Genomic DNA, 23,455 nt, shown 5'->3' with positions numbered 1-23,455 from the left:
GTGTTTAAGTGGGGAAAAGAAAAAGAAGACATGTAAGAAGAAGATTATGGAGGAACCAAGAGTACAGTATCTGTGGCAGTCAAGGAACAAAAATATTTCAAGAGAGGAGTGATATTGTAAAATGCTGTATACAATTGGATACAGATCATTGTTGTGAAAAGGCCATTGAATGTTGTGATTATAACAGTTTTTCTTCAAGCAAACAATTTTAGGAAATTAATAGATATATGAGTCAAATTTCAAAGGAATTAAAAATAAAGCAATGTAGAGGAAGCAGGAACAATTAGTATCCACCTCTATTCCTGTAAGTTTGGGAGTAAGTAACAAATAAAACAGGTGAGAATATTAAAGAACATACAGGGTTAAAAGATGTCATATATTTTATAACGGGGAAAATGTAAGCCATTTTATAGGCATTGGAGAAATAGAGAAAACAAACTCTGGAAGCACAAGGCAGAATTGAAGAACGATGACGAGAAAGAAGATAAAATCAAGAGCACCGGTCAGGAGTTACTGGTGGGCACATGGACTCTTGAATCAAGAGTGGGATGACTTGTGTGTGATGATACAGGAGAATTAATTTATGTAGGATGACCCTGATCTTCATAAAGTCCATAGGCAAGATGCTCTCTGAAAAGTGAGAAAGTAAAATATAGAAGACTGAAGAAGCACAGAAAAATAAAGCAATTGTTGTTGTTAGCTGTGGTAAAGAGGTCTGCTAGAAACAAGCAAAGGGATTTATGAGTCACTTGCCTAATTAGACAGCAAAAATATATCCAAAAGGAAGATAGCCTGTGTGTTTCTGGCTTCTTAACATTTATAGGCTGAGTTCTCATTATAAAGTTTTGATTTGTTAAGCACTGTGGAAAGAAAGAACAGGATTTGAATGTTGGCTAAAGAAAGTTTGAGAGAAGACATTAAGTAATGATACAATTGACTAGGTTATTAATTTACAAAACAATATGAAAATGTGCCCATGTCAAAAAAGGAAGATTATATATATACAGATCTCACACACACACACACGGAATGAAGGCATAAGGGTCGCAATGATCACATCGAGGATCAGAAATAAATTGATGAGAAGGAATAGATTGAGAGGAACAATCATGAGTATCAAATATTGGAACTTTCTTGAATGAGAATTTTTATTACACAGTTCAAATCAGGGAAGTCGTGAAGAACTTCCCCCAACTAAAGTAGATTGGCTATTTATGCTCTCTAGTAGTATGAGTCAAAAACTGATAGTGAAAACATTAAAACATAGCCTATTTCTTTCTCAATATTGGGAAAAATTTATTCTGGCAATGTTTTGTGATAAAAAGATCAATGCCTTGGGTTTAGAATAAAAAAGTTGTGGCGTGACCTAGTTAATACCTGTTGACGTATCTCTGTGATACTACTCAGTACGTGAGGCCACTTTTTTAAGTGTGCTTTTGATAGGACACTGTCCACACTCCTCTGAAGTGTCACAAAGGTCCCTTTTACAGCAGGTGGCACTCCAGAGCATGCCATGCCATGACCTGGTGTCGGAACCGTAACTGCCTGAACAGAGGTGACTTGTGGACATTTTCAAATTATCTTGTTGCTAATAAGAGTTATGGTTCTTGATTTTCTCTTTGCTGTTATTCACTCCGAAGTGTGACTAGAAAATAGACCAACTCAAGTGGAAAGGGAGCTGAAGCAGCGTCCATTTCTGGAATCTTGTCCTGCGCTCATGAGACTTAATTCAGAGCCCTCTGGTTTGTGAGGTTAAGAAGATTTTTTGGAAATAAGGTACCAGGTTGTTTTTAAGATTGTCATATCCTTATACAGGAAAAGAAAGGAGGGGGAAAAAGGATAATATTTAGCATGGGAATAGATCAGTTGATACTTCCATAGTATTTTAGGAGTTAAATATTTGCTTAGTTAAACTCTTTACACAAGGATTTCCTTCTGGAATCTATAGTGTTCCTTGGATAGCTTTCTTTTCACTACATCATTCTCAAAATTTGGTCCCCAGATTTCTGCATGTTCCCCCAAAGCATTTCAGTCAGTCCCTGAGACACTTTCAATAGGTTCACAAGTTTAAAATAATTTTCACAATGACACTCAAGCTATCTGCCCTATTCACTCGTCTGACAATTGCACTACAGTGCAAAAGCATGGTGGGTGGGGGCGGGGGCGGGAAATGCTGACACCTCAGTGCTAATCCAGTCAGTGACACCAAACTCTACTAGTAACCCTGACATTTTTCACCAGCACACACTCACAGAATTTCTTAAATGCAAGATTTACCTAAAGAATGAACTTGATGAAGCAGTAAAAAAAATAAGAGCTTTGTCAAATCTCGACCTTAAGTACAGGTCTTTTTAAAATTCTGTGTGATAAGATGGGAAGTCGCATAAGGCACTTCTGTCACCTACCAAAGTGCACAGTTGTCTCAAGGAAAGCACTTGTGCGACTGCTTTGGATTGAGAACAAAACTAGCCACTTTTTTCGTGAATCACCATTTTGACTTGAAAGAACAACTGACAGGCAAACTGGATTTTCAAACTTGGATATTTGGCAGAGATTTTCTTGAAAAGGAACAAAGTGAGCTTGTCACTTCAAGGGAAGCAAATCCAACTGTATCTGGTGCCAACATCTGAGCTTTCAAACAAAAATCACAATTTTGGAAAACTTTTATCCGCCCCTGTGAACTTGTCAATTTCCCAATTCATAAAGGCTTTTCTGGTGAAATAGGTGGCTTTACTAACAAATGTAATATTGTTTAATGAAATATGATAGAATTTGGAAATTTTGTGTAATCCAATAAACGAATATTTACCAAATGACCAATGCTTGATGTTAATAAATATATATGTATCGGTAAAAGATCCATTTAAAGTGCAAAGTATACAATAGATATTAATAAAATAAGAGTATGGAAAGCATATTAATATGGTTTTAGATTCCACACTGCAAAATTTTTAAAAATCCACAATGATCCCAAAAGGCTATTAAAATCCTCCTCATGTTTCCAAATTAAAAAAAAAAAAAAATCTGTGTGCGGCCAGATTTTCTTCATATACCTCAGCTAAAACAACATATTGAGACAGATTGATTGTAGAAGCAGATATGAGAAACCAGATGTCTTTTATTAAGCCAGCCATTTGCAAAATTAAGCCAGAGAATTGCAAAATGTAAAACAGCACCATTCTTGTCATTTTTTTTTCTTTGCTTTGGAAAATACATTTCATTTCATTAAAAATATTTATGGAAACATATAATGCTTAATTATATGTTTTTAAGTAATTAATAAACATTTAATTGTTTTCAGTTTTAATTTCTCATATGGTAAATATTGGCAAATATAACCATAGAAACAAAAGCTCACTGGACTTCTCAGTAATTTTTGAGAATGTAATGAAAATCTGAGATCAAAACACTTCAGAAACACTAATGGAGACCAACCACACACAGTCATTTACTTAAGGGCTTTTAACACTTCACATGATTTAATAAAGTAACAGTTGACAAGTTATATAATTGCGCTTGTAGTAATGGGACAGGAAGGATTTTCCTTCTCTTTTAAACTTAAAATAAACCCTATCGTTCATATTAGAGAGAAAGAAGTCTGCAGTGCCTGCGGATGGCATTCTCTCCATTCTTTCTTCCAAGTCTGTGAGTCTCATTTCATGTGTCCCCATTTACAGGAGTAAAATTAGCATGTTATCCAGTCACCATTTGGCTCATGACTCAATGTCACTATAAAAATCGTTTTAGCAGCTTCATAGGCCCTATTTCTAGGATACATCTATGTGGAACACTTCAATTTGTTTCATGTAGGAGACGTAAGTACACACTTTTCCTAGCCTTGGGCAATCTACCTAAAGCTAAATTCTACTAGAGGAAAATCTTCGGGTTTATTTTCTCAAATAATTTCTGTAGATGATATTTAAAAAGATAGAGGGCAAAAAGAAGGCAAAGACCAACACAGATCATGAATCTCAGTTTAGAAAGCCATTATACAAATGAAGAATTTTTAGAATACCAGTACATTGTTTCTTTCGTTAAAGAATGAGAAAGTGAGGCTTTTTTTTTTAAGAAGGAGGAAGACAAAAAGCAAGCTTATTTCTTAGTCATGAATTTTGATTGGATTTTTAGATACCAATATTTAGAGATTTATACTTTAATCTACCTTGAAATAATACAGTATTTAAATAATAAAGTGTCATTTTTGCTCTGTATTTGGACTGAATCATAGCATAACTGGTTCTTTTGTATGACTGGGTACAAAAAAATGTAACACCATATTATCTTGTTTATATTCAATAATGCCATTTGTCATGTATAGAAAATTCTAATTATATAGCAACATACACAGGGAAAACTCGAGTGAAGAATCAAAGCCCACTTTTGGTAAATATTCTAGGTTTTATTCTGATTATTTTTATATGGCCAGAAGCTGCGTTAATTGCTACTTTATTAACCCTCAACCAGAGGTTGACATTTATTAGATTTTTTTTTTTTTTTTACTTTTGTCATTTTGAGGCGAATATCTGTCAGAAATAATCACTTGACAACAGTTTCCCTGGAATTTCTGAGCAAAAGTTCAAGTCGTTTTATAGTGGCATTTTTGGTGTGAAAGATATTTCCAGTCTCCGGTCATCATAGCATTAAATTGCAGAGCTGTGTCTGCATGTTTAACGGAAAGAAAAAATAACATAGCTGCCATGTGTGTAAAATAACTATTTTGAGCACTTAATGGGAATTCAGTAAAAGAACTCTAATCATGGAGAGAGAGAAAAAATATAGAGTTCACAGCAACTATATATTCTGTTTAAAAATATAATTGGATTCTTCCTTCATTCACCTATTGGTATATGTACTATTTGTCAGTTATTGTTCTTTTTTACTGAAAAATAAGTCTATTGCCTGGAGAAAGAAAATGTAATAAAAACGAAATAGTACTTCTACAATAGTAACTATTATAATAATTATTATAATGGCTACTACCATGTTTCCCCGAAAATAAGACCTAGCCAGATAATCAGCTCTAATGCCTCTTTTGGAGCAAAAATTTATATAAGACCTGGTATTATATTATATTATTTATATTATATTATATTATACCCAGTCTTATATTAAAATAAGACCAGGTCTTACATTAATTTTTGCTCCAAAAGACGCATTAGAGCTGATTGTCTGGCTCGGTCTTATCTTCCGGTAAACACGGTATAATTGAATGCCCAATATTTAGTTTCTATCTTACCTTTAAGGTTTAAAATTGGATGCACATCAATCTAGCAAATATATTTCATAAACACTTAAGGGGAAACATTTACAGGAATTAGCTCTTCTCACAATCATCATTATCTTTCACTCAATTCAATTAAATCTATATGCACACATTTTAAAGGTGGACACAATGCACATTTCCACCTTTCACAACCCTGTTTCTTGTTTCCTGTGCTCATTACTTAGGAATACACTAAGTGAAAATTCAAATTAAGTTGTTGGCTCCCATCTCATAAGGGGAATTAACCACCAGGATTTTTTTTTCACATTCTCAGATATGCATGTCATAACAGAGTATACCTTCTTTAAATTCAAATATCCTCATGGACAATGTCACCACTTTTTTCTGTATCATTCTTGATATTTCAAATCTCCTTAAAACTGTTATCAGAAAAATGAATTACATGTAAATCCTCAGTGCATATGCAATATTATAGTCTACATTAAAAAAAAATGATAATGGCAAGAAACAAGGACCTTTATTGCAAAATATCATGTTTTTATGTAAAACTCACAGACCTGGGCGTAAGTCATAGTTATGTGTATTATTTAGCAGTCACTGAACATCTCAGAGACTTACTGTCTTTATCTGAAAATGAGGACATTTTCACCTACTTTGTAGCATTGCTATCAGATGAGACATATCAGTTGTGCTTTTTTTAAGCCCTATGTTTTGAAAAGCCATAAAGAGACTTAGTGAAAGACAATCAGTGATTGTGAGAAGAGCTCATTCCTGTTAACTTCACCTCCCCGAAAGTTTTATGAGATATATACCAGGGGTGCCAAAAAAATGTATACAAGTGGACACTTTGGTTAACGTTGCTCAAGCAGTAGTTCACTGTCATCAGAAGTGTCTGGACGCTGATGGTAACCACTCTGAGCACCTTTTGTAATTGCAGAGGTCAAATGTGACTTGTATTCATCTTTTGTTATCGGTATATATTGAGTATTACAATTTTTAATACAGTTTTCCTTTTTTAAAATGCGTATACATTTTTTTGGCACCCTCTGTATTTGCTAGGTTGATGGGCATGTCCAATTCTAAATCTTTATAGTAGGTGAGAAACTAAATGCTCTGTTGGTTAATGGTGGTGAAGTAGATAATGAAAATATCTTTATACCTAACAGCACTGAATTACCCCAAGGTCAAAAACTTTGTTCAAAATCCTGACTTATTCACAGACAGGCAACTTGGTAAAGCAGAAAAAGTTGCCTGGGATTTTGCAGACCTTCATTCTAGACATTTAATTAATTTTGTGAAGATGGGCAAATCACTTGAATTACCTAGTGCTCAGATTCTTCACCTATAAAAACTAATGGATTTTTAGGATTTGGTAATTTAGTATCATTAGGGAATAGGGAAGTTCTCAGAGCCTACCGATGAAAAGTGATTAATATATTTCTTCCACATTGTTCAGTTCTATTCAACATACTTTTGCTTAGCACTGACAATGTGCAAAGGACTCTGCTAGGAATTGTATGTAATTAAAACATTAACAAAATGCAGGTCCTGTCTTGTAAGAGGTTGTGAGCTGTCTAGAAGGAGAAGTCACCATAATGTTAGTTAAAATGAAGAGTCCTGTACAGGCACAAACCAAGGCCCGTGGGAGCGCTAGCTGAAGAGATAGGGAAAAGAATACAAAGAGAAGATGATATTTGGCTGGATTTTGAAGGCTGAATCCACTTCAACAAGCAAGTTCGTTAGGAGAAGGCATTCCTAGTGGAATCACAGACTTGAACAAATGCACCAGCAGCTCTGGGAAATATTGTGCATTGTTCTGCAACATACTTAAGTACGAGAGTGGGTGGTTGAAATTTAAGCAGCAAAAGTGAGTTCTTCCCAGATCGTGGAATAACTCAGCAATAATCCTGGTGAGAGTTGTTCCTATGTTTTACAAGAAATAAATATGAGGGACATCAAATAAAGACCAACATGACCTGGGCAAGTGAGTAGACATGGATATCGAGCGGAAGAAATAAGTAAAAAGATGCTCCAACACAGTGTGTTAATGAGGCCATTTTCTCTATTTGTGTGTTTTGTTGTTGTTTTGTTTGATTTTATTGAATTTGAAATGCTTGTGCAAAACCAAGTGGGAACACCTATTCAGCAGCAGTGGTGCTTGTGCGGGGGGAGGTTGGGAGAACAGTCTGAAGAGGGGGTGCACACTTTTGTACTCTCCGTATAAGGTATTAGATGCCACGGGATTAGATGAGTTAGTCAAGTCAGAAAGTAAAGAAAGTCAAGAATTGGTCCTAAGTCCCTAAAAATGTGACCTCACTTCAACAGATGACCCTAGGAATAGAAATCTGTGAAGAACGCAAAGGTCGAGTAGGAAGGATCCAGGATAGTAAGGTATCATGGAAACTAAGAAAGCGACAGCTGTTTGTTTTTTTGTTTTTATCAGCACCTACCTACCATGTGCCAAACATTGTGTTAGGCTCTTTAGATACATAATCCAAAGAAATTCTCATAGCTGCCTTGAGAACTAAGAATATTGATCACAATTGATACATGAAGACCTGAGTACTCAGCAATTAGACATAGCATAACAAGGAAAGGAAAAGTCTAGATTTGAATAATAAGAAACTCTCCTCTACAACTTGCTATATGTGCGGGGAGAGTTTCAAGGAGACTGTACCTGGCAGTGTCATGCACTGTACAGAACTCAAATAGGATGGGCACTCACGTAAAAACTTTAACATTAAGCTGTTACTTAATATTAACACCGGTCATTGCGAAGATCTATAAGAAAGAAGTCTCCACGAAATAAACTATATAAAAGCCAATGAAATACAAATTCTGAAGATTTGTTCAAAGAAAGTGAAAAATAAAAACAGCTGAACCCTTCTGAGAAGTTTAGTGAAGGAAAGAGATTAGTTGGAGCAAAGATGAATGAAAGTTGAGGAAAGAGTATTTGTTTGAATGGTTAGTGGTTAGTTCTTTTCTTTTTTTTTTTTTTTTTTTTTAGTAAAAGAAGAATTGAACATGCTGAGAAACCTGAGGGAGAAATCCAGAGGAGAAAGAAGACTCAAATTTATGAGGAACAAAAAAAAAAAAAAAAAGGATGGAGCAAGGTCCTATAGGAGATGATAGGAAACAGAATCAAGAACATGCCTAAAAAAGAAAGAATAGTGATTTACAGAGAATTGTGTTGGAGAGAGGAAGAGAGTTAAGAGAACTTGCAGCAGATGTCCTATATCTTCTCAGAAAAAGAAGATGCAGTTATCTCTTAGGGCAGGTAGTGTCTCATTGTGTGGACTGGAAAGGGTTTGGAATCCTTCCCACAGAGAAAAGCTTAAGGAAGAGTCAACTAGAGGTGAACAAAAGAATTTCCCAACAACTCACAGTGTATGCTAATAATAGTGTCAAAAATTTCTAGTGGAGCCAATTGGCACAATTTTGTGACTTTTTCTGGTAACACTTGGCCTCCTAGTAATGAGATCAGAGAAAGTGTGTGGTGCTGTTTTCCCAGGTGAGGCTTAGGAAGGTCAAGGGGACCGCAGATCAAAGGGACTTCTTGATTCTAATTAGAAGCTACACGAAGTGGTGGGCAATTGAGCCAGACAGGATCTAGAGAAAGTAAAATAAAAAGGGTTAAAAGAATTAAAGATATGACCAATGTGAAGAACAGATTCATTAAGAGAAAGAGGAAAAGAAAAAGAATAGGTGATTATGGCCACAGAAGGGAATTTCCAAGTTCAAGATTTTAGAACTGAGATCGTTTTAAACGATCATTGTCTTTACCTCTTCTTGTGAAATACCATTAATGATCATGTCATCCAGCTGTCCCACTTATTAGAACGCGGAAGACCAGGAAGTCAAGTGCTTTTCCTAAGTCACTCCTTGACCCAGTGGCAGATACAGCACTAAACCCAGAATCTTCTCAGGAGTCCTTTGAAATTTTAAATGAAATGATAGCAACCATTAAGTCATAGTCTCATAAAAAAAGAATGGTAGGTATAGTTGAGTAAATGGAAACCAATGTTATCTATGATACAGTCCCAGTAAAGCACGCAGTATACATATATTTCCTATTTCAAAACTTTGTATTATGCTATCCCTCCCTCTCTCCTGTTTCAGCTTCCTCTTAAAGAAGAGGGAATATAAAAAGTTTCTCCAGATTGAATTAACAGCTCCCTGGCCAATTGGCAGGGAAACTAAGCCTAGAGGAATGTGCTACGGGATGCCATTCTAAAGTACACTGTACAGGACATCAATTATCTCTGCGTGCCAGCATGCATTTCCGTAATGATGTACGGGTTCCGCCATTTTGGCTTCCTCCACATTTCTTATATTTTAGAGAGTCCTTTCTCTTGATTATTCACATAAGTTTTTAATCTTAAACTATATGTACAATGTAATTGGAATGTTTAGGAATAGGGGGGAAATTATGTCCTTTAAAAGTTCTGTTTAAACAAATTAGCGCAACAATCTTCATTATTTCTATCTTGGTGTGCATTCCTCTTTTGACCTTCAGGGAAGGATATACATTGAAACAGAGAAAAAGAAATTAAAGATTTTCATGTGGTGTTCTTTGGTTGATCCTCACATCTCATATTTTACCTCAAAAATATTTTTCTTCATTATATCTTTTATGAAGTATGTGTATCACCAAGTCAGCTTGGAAAAACTCACTTTCAGTGACTCCTTGGTAAATCTGAAATTTTATTTCAAAGAGTCAGTCAAGAAAGACTGTTATTCCTCTCAAGCTATGGCTTATGAAGGAGGCCACAAAGGGAGCTGTCCTCCCAGACTGGGAGCAGTATTTGATGCTGGCATCCTTTAGAGTTGTGGGTGAATGGTGATAATAAAAAGCAAACTGCATTTTGGTCAATTTTAATATTGTTCTTAGACTTCCGGCAGACGGTACATTTGCTTACTCCTTACCTCTGGGATGGACCACATCCACTACACACACACACACACACACACACACACACACACACACCTTGGTATGCTACTGATGTCAAGGTCTCCCCTCTGGAGTTGAAGAATGGCTAAAATGGTAGTAGAGAAGGAGAATTGTATGACCCAAACCAGGTGTCCACAGACGATGGCATGCAGGCCAAATCGGGCCCTATGCCTATTTTTGTAAATACAGTTTGTTTACTGTATTTGTTTACTATATTGACTGCTTTTGCACTATAAGCACGGAGCTGAGTAGTTGGGATAGAGACCATGTGTCCCTCAAAGCCTAAAATATTTACCATCAGGCCCTTTACAGAAAAAGTTCCCTGACCCTTGATCAAGAATCAAAGTATTGCTTGCTTTGCAGACATGTGAGCAAGACAGTTACTTCACATTCATATTGTTTGGCCAGTAATTTAACAAGCATCTTTGTTAAATGTTTACCATTGACCAACATTATATTAACCTATTAATTTTTCTCTGTTTTTTAGTCCCTGCTATGTGGATATTTGTTAGCAATGACTGATGTGGAAACTACATATGCAGATTTTATTGCTTCAGGAAGAACAGGTAGACGAAATGCAATACATGACATCCTGGTTTCCTCTGCAAGTGGCAACAGCAATGAATTAGCCCTGAAATTGGCAGGTCTTGATATCAACAAGACAGGTGAGTTGACACCCATCTCTCTATGAACATGGAATGATTTGCAGCATGAGCCAAAGTAGGACCACGGCATGAAAAACCACCTTCGAAAGCAACTGAATAGAGTTACAAACATTGCCGAAGGCAAGAGAAAAGCCAAGGACTAATCTATGACTCAATCACCCCCACTCCATATGCGATGACTTCATTTTACAGGGTTTCCCACTCAAATGCTGTACAATACTGACAAACATACAATGACAAACAAAACATCGGTAGCTGAGATGTTTATCATCCCTGAGTGTTTCAGCTTCTTTTTAGTTTATGCTCAACAATTTTCCTGTCCCCTGTTTATCCGGACCTGTTAACAACCATCTATTTAGCCACGGCTCCATGTTTGTAGCATTAGTCTAAGCCCTGAGAAGTGTCCCCACAAAGTCTCTAGAAGTGTCACCTAGAAAATCCCAAGCCCCATGGGAGTTAAATCCCTCATCTTGTATTTATGTGGTCACTTTCATCTTTAAATATTCGACTCTCTTGAATCTTCCCTCAGCTGACTCCAGGCCTTTGGTGACTGAGAGCTTCTCCTGTTTATCACGTTCTTGTTGCACGTACACATCTCAGATTCAATCCACCTGCATTACTTGGGAGCCTATTCAGTGCTATAATAATGAAAGTAATGTGTGAAAATGCTATATAATGCCTGGTCATAGCCTCGGAACCCTGTTAGAACAGATTTTATTTTTTTTTTAATGTAAAAGAGCTACTTTAACTTCCCTAAGGCATGGTGTGTATGGTGATAATGTTTTGTGTGTACTTGTTAAGAGTCCAGGAGAAGTTGCTTTTCAACATTCCCATCTAACGAATGGACCAGCCCACTTATCTCTAGCCATTGGAATTATGGCAACAAACTCTTAGCAAACGTTGTTATATTTTACATTATTGAAACACCTCCTAATATTTTGTCCACTCAGCCATATTGGTTGCTTAATAATGAACTAATATATGCAAATATATGTATCTTTGAATCGAGGATTGCCTACAGCTTATATTCAGCAAAAAGGACAGAATATTGAGAGAAAGTATTGTTTAATTTCAGAATGTGCTGTGTCACTAGCTGAAATCACTGCAGAGAGTACAGTTATGAGGGCAGTTTTATTGGAGTCCTGCGTTTCTTCTCTAAGGGCAGATCAGAGGCCATCATTACTGTATAATAAGGGGCTGGCCAGCTGGCATAACGCCCTTTCATCTTCTACTGTTGCTTTTAATTTAAACTAATTAAACCTCTGAGAAATCATCAAGGTTATCATCAAGCGCTATAATATAAAATGCAATTTTTAAAAAGTTATTAAAGTAAGATAGAAGTAAAAAGGTAAACTTGCTCCCCACTTCTGATTTCAGCCTAAAGACACTTGTGATTTCTGCTACCCATGAAACTATATGATATCACCTGGCCATGAGATATCCTAGTTATTTATCAAAAGCATAGATGATAACTAACCTCTGTGAAAATTCTGTATTATTTTGTTGTTAAGCCATGCTGTCCAAATTCACAGAACCAAAATGAGGCAGCCCTTGAAACAATTGAGCTGTTTTCTTGATGGGTAATTCATTACCAAGAAAATACACTTGTCTCTATGAGGATTTCAGACTTTGGGAATATTTCTTAAATTTCCAATGTGATATATGGATAGTGGGTAACTATAAATAATAGTTTTTATCCTTTTTTCATTGTTTCTTACAGAAGGTGAAGAAGATGCACAGCGAAATAAGACAGAACAAAGTGGGGAAGCTCAGGGGGAAGCAGCAAAATCTGAAAGCTAACACCCCCCTTTGATCTTCCTCCACACCTGACCATGTCTCCAATCTCCAGGCCTGGCTGGGATGCATTTGTGCCCGAGAGGGAAAAGGGGAAACAGAAAATGGCTGTGCTGCATTGCAGGATCCTGCTCACCGTCCTGTTGAAAATGGGGGCAGAGGCTGTGGCTGCAGACAGACTTTTCTCTACCTCTGTCATTAGCAATGGCTGAAAGCATGTGGCTTGTGTTTGGGTGTCATTTTTGTACGGATCCTTTCACTTGACCACGTGATGAAATGCTTGTAGAGAGTAGCACCGACCTGGATGATGATTCTTCCTGTAGCATCTGGCCCCTCACAATGTCAGAGGATTTCATTGTGTCTAATTGCAAAGGGTTGGTGGAACCCCAGAGTTTCAGTAGCTCTGGCCCAGGTATTCACCCAGTAAGAGAACCATCCAGAAAGCACTGTTTTCAGCGTTACGTACCCGTGTGTTCCTGCTGTGTTATTCACACTGTTTTGTATCGTACAATATAGATGCTCGGCACTGCCCTCCTTCTTTGATTGCTCATGAAAAACAAAAAAAAAATGTACGTTACTGTGAATTTTTATACCACTCATTTTTAAAAGGGCTGCCTTCTTTTCTTTTCCATTGTGTGGTGGTGTACCCAGGATAGATCACAGTTTTTCTGTTTTGTTTTGTTTTTTTTAAACTTAATCTTTCCCCTTGACTCACTGCTGATGAATTGACTGAAGTCTAACAGATTCATCAAGTCCCCTTTGCTTTTATGATACAGGTATTTGAAAAATATCCATTAATGTGAATATTACCTGAATTCAGTTCGGTGTCTGCACAGACCCCAATTCGATCCGCAAATTTTATTTTATTCCCCAGTGGAGAACTTTGAGGATTTTGGAGAATTTAGGAAGGTGGGAAAGAGAAGCCAAGATGATAATGCTAACAACTGGAAATGTGTTCTTGTTATGGAATCAAATTTCCCACACGCTGTATGCTACTGTTTAAATTTTGAGCACAGCTTCTCTCCAGGGAGCTGGAAAAGGTGGAGAAAAGGATCTCCTTGCAATCATGTGGGCACCAATCACAAAAGTAAAGCCCTCGTGTTGTTTTTCATGTCTTTTTTCAGCCCTATCAGATCCAAATGTTATTATGCACTTTTTAATGTTTGTAAACTTTTACTAATAATCAGCGTGAATTGCATTCTGATATAATCATCATCATTAGAAGCTAACAGAATCCTCATTAATACTCATTAATACTGTTGATGGCCTCAGCTGTTTTGACATTCTGGTTCTTACATGGAAAGTTTCTGTGAGCTGTGTAATCCCTCTGGACAGTATTATGAACTCATGTCTCAGTGGTAATAAACAAGGAACCAGTAATATGCCAATGGCTCATGAATTACTGGACAAATAGCAGACAACAGGAAGACCTTTTACAATAAAGAGCCCACTTAACTGTCCCCCAGGTCTTAGATGCAGTCCCGTGTGAAGTAGCATAAACAGGTTTCACCAGGTAACCCATCTGCACATAAACAACTCAGCCCTCCTTCGTATTTGCATTACGATGAAGGTACGTCTGCCCTCATCTGCCTTTACGGTACTTTTCAAAAGAGAGGGATGAGGGTATGGGTATCATTTGGTCCTCTATCCTACATGACTAGAAAACGTGTTAATAGGATGACACGTTTCTCTCAGAAAACAGAAAGAGGAAAAATTAAGTTTTAGAGTACTTCCTTCTATTGAACCCATTAAGGCCCAAAATGTCCAGTTAAAATTCAAACGACTCTACCAATTAATAGACTTACAAGTGGGAAAAAAAAAGGTTCCTAAGGCTATTTTAGACAATCTCTGCTAGTCCATTTAAAACATTCAACCCAAAAAATCATTTTTTCAATATCCTCATTTACTACCCTCATAGCTTCCGTATGAATCTCGGTTAAGTTTTCCTCATCCTAAAGTTGTGGAATTCCAAACTGATTTTATGTGGTTTTGTAAAGTTTAGGACTAGTGCTGAGTATATGTGGCGGGTTTATATTCCTGTGTGCTGTAATATGATTAATGCATGTGCTGTCTGCGAATATATAATACCGCTAAATTGTGAAGTCATATGGAGCTTTTGAATTATTTTGACCTCTTACTGCTACTTTGTTTGCTATGTTCTAACCCAGAGGCATTCCCAAGCTGAAAGATAAAAATCTTTCCAAAACATCTACTTTACAAAGGTTGCTCAGCGGAAGTTCACAGTATTTTCCAAATTTTATTGTAATGTCTTTTACTTGCAAGTCAATAATATACATGGAGTTGAATTTTTAAGGAGAGGAGGAAAGGGTCGTAAACTAAGGCATTGGTTTTATGATACACATTGAATGCCTATTAAATAAGCAGCCTTATGCTCATCACTTCCCAGCACAGACAGAGGGTGCCAAAAAGAAAAAAATGTATACACGTTTTAAGAAAGGAAAAAAAACTATTAAAATTGTAATACTCAATATACACCGATAACAAAAGATGAATACAAGTCACATTTGACTTCTGCAATGACAAGAGATGCTCAGAGTGGTTCCCATCAGCGTCCAGACACTTCTGATGACGACGAACTACTGCTTGAGCAACACTGACCACAGTGTCCACGTGTATACATTTTTTTGGCACCCCTGGTTTTCTCCCATTTAATCCTCAAATAATTCAATTAAAGAGGTAATGTTATCCTATTTCACAGATTAGGATATTGAGGCTTAATGCGGTATAATGTTTCTGAGCTTAAAAAGCTATTAAAGGATGAAATTAAGATAGGAACCTATCTTTGTCTCCAAGGAGCTTTCTACTGCACATGCCATAAAACTAAAGCCAATTACAGAGCATGGGTATCTGAAGAGAATATTTAGAGATGGGTTAGTTCAGCCTCCATATTTCAAAGAAGAAAACTGACTCCCTGAAAGGGGAATTGTTTTTCTCAAGGTTACCTGTATGAGTAATGACACGGATGTGTCTAGATCATAGAAAGTGCTCTAAAAGAACGAAAGAAAGAAAGAAAGAAAGAAAGAAAGAAAGAAAGAAAGAAAGAAAGAAAGAAAGAAAGAAAGAAAGAAAGAAAGAAAGAAATTAGAATGTATTTTCTGAGTTATACTTCCCAGAATATACTTTTCTGGCATATAGTCTAACTTTAGCATGGTTCAGATGTTTATGTCTCATGCTACCCATTTTATTTAACTAGAGATAGAACAATTTCAGTTTTTTGACTCATATGCTACAAGTGTGAACTTATCAAATTTACCTTTATTCAGTTGTAAGCATCCTATGCTAACATATTATCATAAATTCATAGAAATGCTTTTTTTCCAGTCGATAACAGGCAGCCTTCAATTTTTAGGCAACACGCCCAGAGCTGCACACTGTAAATGCCGCACAATTGAGTGTTACCCAGACCCAGTGGAAACGCACCATTTTAGAAGATGAATGGTATTGCTATTTCTCTTCAGAGAAGCAACGATGGGTAAAGAAATGTAACTGCCTGCAGGCAGCAAAGCTTCTGAGCGAAGCCTACAATAATGGGGAGAAAATATATAGTCATCAAGAGAAAACAGGAAGGATCTCTGATTTATGATGTCTTCATAGGCCCTAAATTGTTCCCTAATTAAGAGTGGCAGTCTCTGAAGTCATTTGTGAGCTTGTATGACTTTTGTATTTAGCAAACTTGCATGCTCACATAATTGATATTAAAAGTAATACATTTTTCTGAAATGTACACAGTCTATTAAGAGTATTTATTGAACGCACTCTATGTACTTGGTGCTCGAGACAGCGCTGTGGGTGATAAAGGAGAAATCCGAAGCCTCAGCCACCCTATCCTGGTCACGCCCAGCATGCCAGCCTCACCTCTTCCCGGCTTTCACTGCAATTGTTTTCACCGCCCTGTCGCTCTGGGAGCCCACTTCCTGGACTTTATCATGGACCAGAGCCTACCCCAAATCGTAAGCCCCAGTATCACTCCTGCAGCGCTTACTTCCTCTCCTGCAAGACAATGATTTAATAATATCAGAGGAAAGGCAGGTGTTTATCAGAATCTCCGAAAGTCTTTCCAACACTCCCTCTTTGCCCTCGCACAGCTACATTCACACACAAACACTCTTCTCCTTGAAAGCACTCCTACGCAACTTTGATTTCTCATTTTCCTCCCATGCTCTCCCCCAACAACTTGAGAACCAGCGATCTAGAAGGGCAAGATTCCCAGATGAACCTGCCCCCTTCACTCCACCAACAAGCTTTACAATGAGTCGAAACAAAATGGAGAGCTCCCCGACACGCAGGGTTTTACTATATTAAGGAGAACATCTGGGGGTGAAGGAGCAAAGAACGTTTAGCTTCTTTTATCTTGGTGTTGCTCTCTTTCCGTCATGCTATTTTCATCACATACAAGCAGTAAGGACCAAGCAGTGAACAAGATGGAAGGAAGCATCGTACAGCACTCAGCCTGAGTCCAGGGAAGGTCTTAAGCCGAAGGGGCAAAAGAGGATTGTAGATCTTACCGGAGTAACAGGAAAAGACAGGACACAGCGGTGCGGGAGAAAATGCTAACCAGTGCAACACGTTAGTACCATCTCAAGTGTTCTCCTCCGTGGGTATTTTTTGCATCTGCCGAGTCCAGGATGAGGGGACTTGGGATGCTGGCCATGTCTCCTTAAGTCAGAATTAACAAAACTAGCTGATTATAACCCAGTAACTTTCTAATCTGTACCACATCTACTTTCTGATCCTACCAAGATGGATATTTCCTCAGCAAGCCTCCTTCCCATCCCGAATCCATTGTTAATGTGTCTCCTCGTCGCTCGCAATTTCCGTACTTTCTTCTCTTTCTGCCATCTCTGCCCAATGAAAACCAATCAAACTCTCTTCCTTCTGGCTGCCTTTTGGGTGGCTGTTTACAACGATGCTCATTCATTGCTTGAAACCTCAGTTTAGACGTAAGTGCTACACGGTGCTCTTTTTTCACCTCCCGGGGGACATTTCCTGTCTAGGATATATTCCTTCATATATCCAAACCATTTTCTTCCTGACATTAACAGGGGGCCTGTTAATTATCCTTTTCTCTTCACCGACTTTATCCTTTTCCACAAAGGTTCTCCAGTTCTCAAGCCCCCCCTCTCGCCTTCCCTACTTCTTCTGCTTCTCTAAATAGTAATCTACACTCCATTTCCATGCTTCTCCTCTTTATTTCTTACCCTTTTGCATGTTGACTTCCAATTACATTTTTCTCATTACAAACAACATCTTCGGTAGCTCCGAGGCTTCCAGAAATCGTTACTGAAGCCCGGCCAACGTGGAAATTAAAACGTGATGATATTACAATGGACTCAAGCTTCATCTACAATCAAATTGAATGGTTTTATCATTCTAATTGATAATAGCATGACAGGATATAGCTGAATAATAAAGCCTGCTTAAGGAAGGAATCCACCTATGCCAAGAAAGCCAACTTTCCCCTCCAATTTCACGTCTTCCATCCTGTATGGATGTGGCTTTTCTCTTGACCGGTCTCCTCATGTGTCTTAGCTACTTAGCTATCTTAGTCCTCAGATCCTACAGATCTCATTTCTTCATGGGGACAGTTGCCACATATATAGGCTCTAACCTGGATTCTGGACATCTAGAGATAGGCAAAGTTATCTTGTACTTTAGAATTAATTCTGTGTCCCATTATCCTCTGGGAAGACTGCCAGTGACATCGCTAGTTGCTTTCAACAGCAGCCACGTACAAGCAAAAACACTCAATTCCTTTGTACCCAGTGCCACTCCAGTTCTCTGAATTAGACCTAATATCAGTCCCAATGCCAAATATAATGGATAGTTTATATATGTTTTATTAGCCCACCGATGGCATTTAATCCTGTTCACCATGGAATCTTTCTTTGAGATGCCTCATTTGCATTCCCCCCAGATTATTTATTTATTTATGTATGTATTTATTTATTTATTTTTACTTAGTTATTTTTTGTTCCTTTCTCTCTAGCACTTTCTCACTTTCCTTGACTTGTTCCTCCTTTTCTACACCTCTCCCCACCACCAAATGCTGTGGTGCCCTGGGACTCCACCCTCATTACTCTTCTCCAATCCCATGTTCAGATGACCTCTCCGCTCCATCATCCATCACCACACTTACGTGGTGAATCTTGTATCTACAGCTCTAGCCCAGAGATCACTCCTGGTCACCTGACCTGTTGGGCAATCAAAATGGTTTTCCCAAAAGCGTCTTAAATGTTCCAGCGCAAAATCCAGGATGTGACGCCATTCCCAACCCTGCTTTTCTTCATATGCTACAGACCTCAGGTAATGGTGGCACTGGTTTCCCAGCGACCTTACATCTAAGTTCTTAGAGTTTTCTTAAGTCTTCGAATTTGTTTTTTTTCAGTCCGTCAATTCTAATTCTTAACGACCTCGTGAAGAGGCCCACTTCTTTTTTGTCTGCACGTCAACCCTTGAAACCATCACTTATTTCACACAATGCATGGCCTGCTCACCAGGATCTGCCTCACCTGGCATTCTTTCTATCCATCCTGCAACCTGGTGTATCCTTCTAACACATAAGTCTGATGATTTCACTGCTCTAATTGTAAAAAGTCTTCAGTTTAGCCAGATAAAATGTTGTGCTATAAGTGCCACATTTTATTTTTATACAACTTCTTGCTCTGTGCTGTTTTCCTGCTTCTCAGATGTTCTTCAAGCCTGATGGCAAATGCTTATTGATTCTTTCAGACTATGCCCCATTTTACCCTTTTTTTCTTTACAGCTTTTTGACCTGCATCCCTGTTCCCAAACCCCAGCCTAGTAAATTAGCTGTTCTCTATATATTCCCTGTTCCCCAAACACTTGATTTGTAAACTTGTCTCAGCAGAGCACAGCTATTTGTTTACATGTGTGTCTCTCCCACTAGAATCTGACCTCCCTGAGGGAAGCAGCTCTCCTGTATTCATCTTTGTATCCTCATTGTCTATTAATACTCAACAAATATTGTAAATGAATGTCTGCCCTCCTGAAGCTCACAATATGGCAAAAAAAAAAAAAAAAAACAATGGATTTACACACCTATTCATTAAGGAAAAATGCAATTCAGAGATAAAGTTGATGGTTGAAAATAGTGAAGGCTGCACAATATTGCCTTACAGAAGATAACTTGATTTCTATCACATTTTTCTAGTTTATGCAACAGGGTCACTATTTTTAAATTTGATTCTCAAACTGTATGCTGCACATTTACACATGCAGAGATTTGATAGGACCTAGAGAGATAAGATATCCAATAGGATAATGTATAAATAAATAAGCAAATCAAGGTAAGCCATCCAGCTAAACAGTGACCCTGGTAAAGGTATTTCCTAGCGTTCTGTAGTATGAATTCCCTCAGTTTGCTGGAATTGAGAATAGCCAAAAGTAGGAGGTTGCATCTTAGTCTCCTGGCCTAAACAAGACATTAGTCAGAGAGGACGATCTCTGGGGAGAGTGTTTGGTCCTTGAACAAGGGGATACTGGAGTTATAAAGAATATGCTTTACAGAAATATATTCTAATGTACTTTAATAGCCTAAAGAAATGGGAGTTCTGACAGAATGCGATGAACTTCAAATGGCAGGAAATCATAGAAAAAAATAGGAAAATAATACGAAGGGACTAAGTAACACACTTTTATATTCTCAAGAAAGAAAGGACACTGATACATATGTATAGAACCTTAAATTATTTTTCCTGAATATTGTATCCTTAAGAAAACACAGAAAAAAATAGTAGAAATCAAAATAACACTGGAAATCTAACTGGACTAAGAAAGCATTATGCACATGTTGACTCTGAAACTAAGAAATAAGAACGGCCAAGCTAATGATGTAGGTTACCGCTCATAGGACACACGTGTGCAAATGGCGGCCAGGATTCATTTACACATTTCACTTGAGTAGGATGGTGTGACTATTATGACAATCCTGTTGAGCTTTTAAGTTTTCTTTCACCCCACGTGTTCTTTGGAATCTATAAAACAACACATAACCCTGAATTTTAAGGGTAAAACGTTATGTAAAAATAGCTAGAAATGTGGAATGACAACGTAAACAGAACCTGCTTCCCCAGAGGGTCCTAAATAAAATCCAGTAAATCATGAAATTTATTTAGGAAATATTTATTGAGCATTTAGTAAGTTTAAGTCTCAGTATTAGGTGTAGTCAAGAGTGAAATTCAAGAAAGAGACAGAAAGGGACCACAAAATCTTTGACCAAGAGAAACTGAAATATGTGACAATGACCTTTTTTTTTTTCTACTAGTCTTCCCAGACTTTCTCCATCACCACTCCATCCCTCATGGTAAGGAATCTTTCTCAATTCCAGAGTCTATGGAGAATTTACTTTTTATGAAGCTGACTCCTAGGCCTTTGTAACACAAAATTGGGAGAGGGATAAGAGAAAAACCATTTTTTTTTTTTTTCATGAAGAATCAGTCCCAGAGTTGTTTTTCTGTTAGGAATAAACCAGGTAATGGTTCAAGCAGACAAAAAAAAAAAAAAAAAAGTTTTAATAGCTAACATATTTAAGCAAATTTGCACAATAAAGGGCTAAAAATTAGAGGGAGGATTAGAAAAGCAAAGAAACTGAGATTTCTAAAAGAAAGACTGGGAGCGTTGACAACTGAGGTTTCAATGAAAAAATAGTCAAAGAAAATTGGGAAGGGGAGAAAACAAGTATTCTTATAGGTTGTGAAGTAGACTTTGTTAAAGAGATATATGTAAATATTGGGGATATTTTTAAATTATTTCTGTTTTTATAGATGACACTTTCTTGAATGCGGTTCCATGAAAAGACAGGGCCACATAAGACCCAAAGGTTTATTAAAGTATCCTCGTACTAATTTAATAGTGATGGCAAGACAAGTACATAGTACATATATAACAATGTCCGAATATGACGAGCAATGATAGATGGACATGGAACATACAGTGCAGATCCTGGGGGAGAAATGTCACTCAACAAGAAAGACCATAGAGAAGGATACACTGGAATGATTTCTTGAAGCATTTATTTCATTGAAACAAAGATAAGCCATTCTGCACAGAAAACAATGCCATCAACTGAGGTACACAGGTAGAAAAACATGGGGGTCATGTGTTTTTATCAGCATCCCAGTTGGCTAGAGCACGGTATATAAATGTGAAGGCTCAGGAGATAAACTGCACCAGGTGGAGGAGTGGAAACCTGAAACGCTAAGGGGGACCGGGAAGCCCCAGAAGCTGATGACAGTCACTGAAGACTCCGGGGCTGTGCCTGAAGCCGAGCAGCAGCTGGCAGGCCAGCTCCAATGGGTCACTCACAGGGCAGAGTGAGAGCATCGGGACACATCCCAGGCACAGAGGCGCTGAGACACACAGTGGGGCCCTGCCAAAGGGCCTCACACAGACAGGGGAGAATGCTGAGTGGGACAGTTACGTTTTTGAAGGTAGGCTAAGGGCTTGGAGGTGAAAGGAGGGAGACACAAGGACTTACTCCAAGGTGAAGAACACTGGCAGCTGAAAAAGCCAAACGTCAGAGGGAAAGTGAGAAGCAGCGGAGATGCATACGACTAAGCAGAGGCCGGACCCTGCCGGGCGAAGCAGCTGCTGCTGTCCTTTACCCAAGCTTTCTGCCCAAGCCCTGATGCACTGTGCAGGTTTTAAGGGCACCATACAGCTCTGTCGACAACACAGGATGCGAGGGTTTAAAACAAGATCTTTCTCGATAGCACCACAGAAAGGGGCAGAAGGCTCCTCGATCTTTCCTCAGGGTAACGTAACTATCAGGTTCTGAATGTGTGGTGGGGGCTTGCTCACATCACCGCCACTTCTCACAATCACTCTGAAACACGAGGACACTCGTCTCCTTATAAATGACCCACCTAAGGCTCAGAGGGCCCAAGTGGCTTGTCCAAGACCACGTGGTTTTAGGTTGCAAAGCCAGAACCAAAACCGATGTCCATCTTCTCTGATGACCACCCCGTGCTCTTTCAACGACACCAGAGCTGCCCAATGGAACAAGGACGCAAGCCACACACGTCATGTGATGTTTTCCGGTAGCCATATTGAAATAAAGCAGTAAAATAACTACACACACACACACACTCTCGTATATAATATATATAATATTGCCATTTAATATGTAATCAATATAAAAAGTAATTAAACATTTTGGGGGTATCAATTCTTCCAAATCCATTGTTTGGTTTATACATTCTTCTCAATGCAGACTAGCTACATTTCCAGTGCTCTGCTTACCAGCCTGCACATCTCAGAACTATATACCCTGTTCTGCTTTCCAAGGATCACGCAGAGAAATGATTCACTTTTGGGGGTGGGGGTACAGAGTAGGCATGTGGGTGTATAGTTTTTTTCAGTGATTCTCAACTCTGGCTGCCTGTCAGAATCACCTGGAAAACTTTTTAAACATGCTCTTAAGACCTGGGCCCCGTGTCTACAGATTTCTATTTTATTTGATGAAGTCTAGCCATCAGCATTTTTTAACTTTGTTAAAGTATAAAAATATTAAAAAGTGCACATAAGTGTGCAGTTTTATGGACTTTCATAAAATAAATGGACTCAGGTACCCAGCACCCAGATTGAGGATCAAAATATTCCAACACCCTAGAAGCCCCTGTCAAGTTCCCTTCTAACCACCATACCCTGCAAAGGACTGACTGGTAAATGGTGAATTCCCACCTGCTCCTATTGGAATTCAGCCCAGAACTGACACCTAATACATTATGCTCACTGCAGGGTACTGTTGTACAGAATTCTATTCTTGAGTTTCTTAGGTCA

The 23,455-nt window shown here is 38.1% G+C and overlaps 1 protein-coding gene and 1 long non-coding RNA gene across 4 annotated transcripts in view; one reads left to right on the top strand and one right to left on the bottom strand.

Annotated features, from left to right (window-relative positions):
* Nucleotides 1-16,379, top strand: part of PKIA (cAMP-dependent protein kinase inhibitor alpha) — a 62,531-nt gene extending 46,152 nt beyond the window's left edge. For 2 of the 3 annotated variants that reach the window (XM_019725652.3, XM_019725661.3), the window contains 2 exons: nt 10,663-10,840; nt 12,561-16,379. In XM_019725652.3, coding sequence (XP_019581211.1) covers nt 10,690-10,840; nt 12,561-12,640 — 231 coding nt within the window. In that variant the 5' untranslated portion in view covers nt 10,663-10,689 and the 3' untranslated portion in view covers nt 12,641-16,379. Of the gene's footprint in view, nt 1-3,731; nt 3,816-10,662; nt 10,841-12,560 lie in introns of those variants that run through there. The other variant, XM_019725671.3, reaches the window with a different exon arrangement.
* The window catches only part of LOC148757626 (uncharacterized), a 155,883-nt gene that overhangs the window by 110,828 nt on the left and 21,600 nt on the right, over nt 1-23,455 (bottom strand). The gene's annotated exons all lie outside the window — the stretch shown is intronic.

This window comes from Rhinolophus sinicus, chromosome 7 (assembly GCF_057876585.1).
Source record: "Rhinolophus sinicus isolate RSI-liver-muscle chromosome 7, RSI-T2T, whole genome shotgun sequence".
Classification (NCBI taxonomy): Eukaryota; Metazoa; Chordata; class Mammalia; order Chiroptera; family Rhinolophidae; genus Rhinolophus; species Rhinolophus sinicus.
The sequence above is the reverse complement of the archived record's forward strand: the minus strand, read 5'-3'. Positions and strand labels throughout refer to the sequence as shown.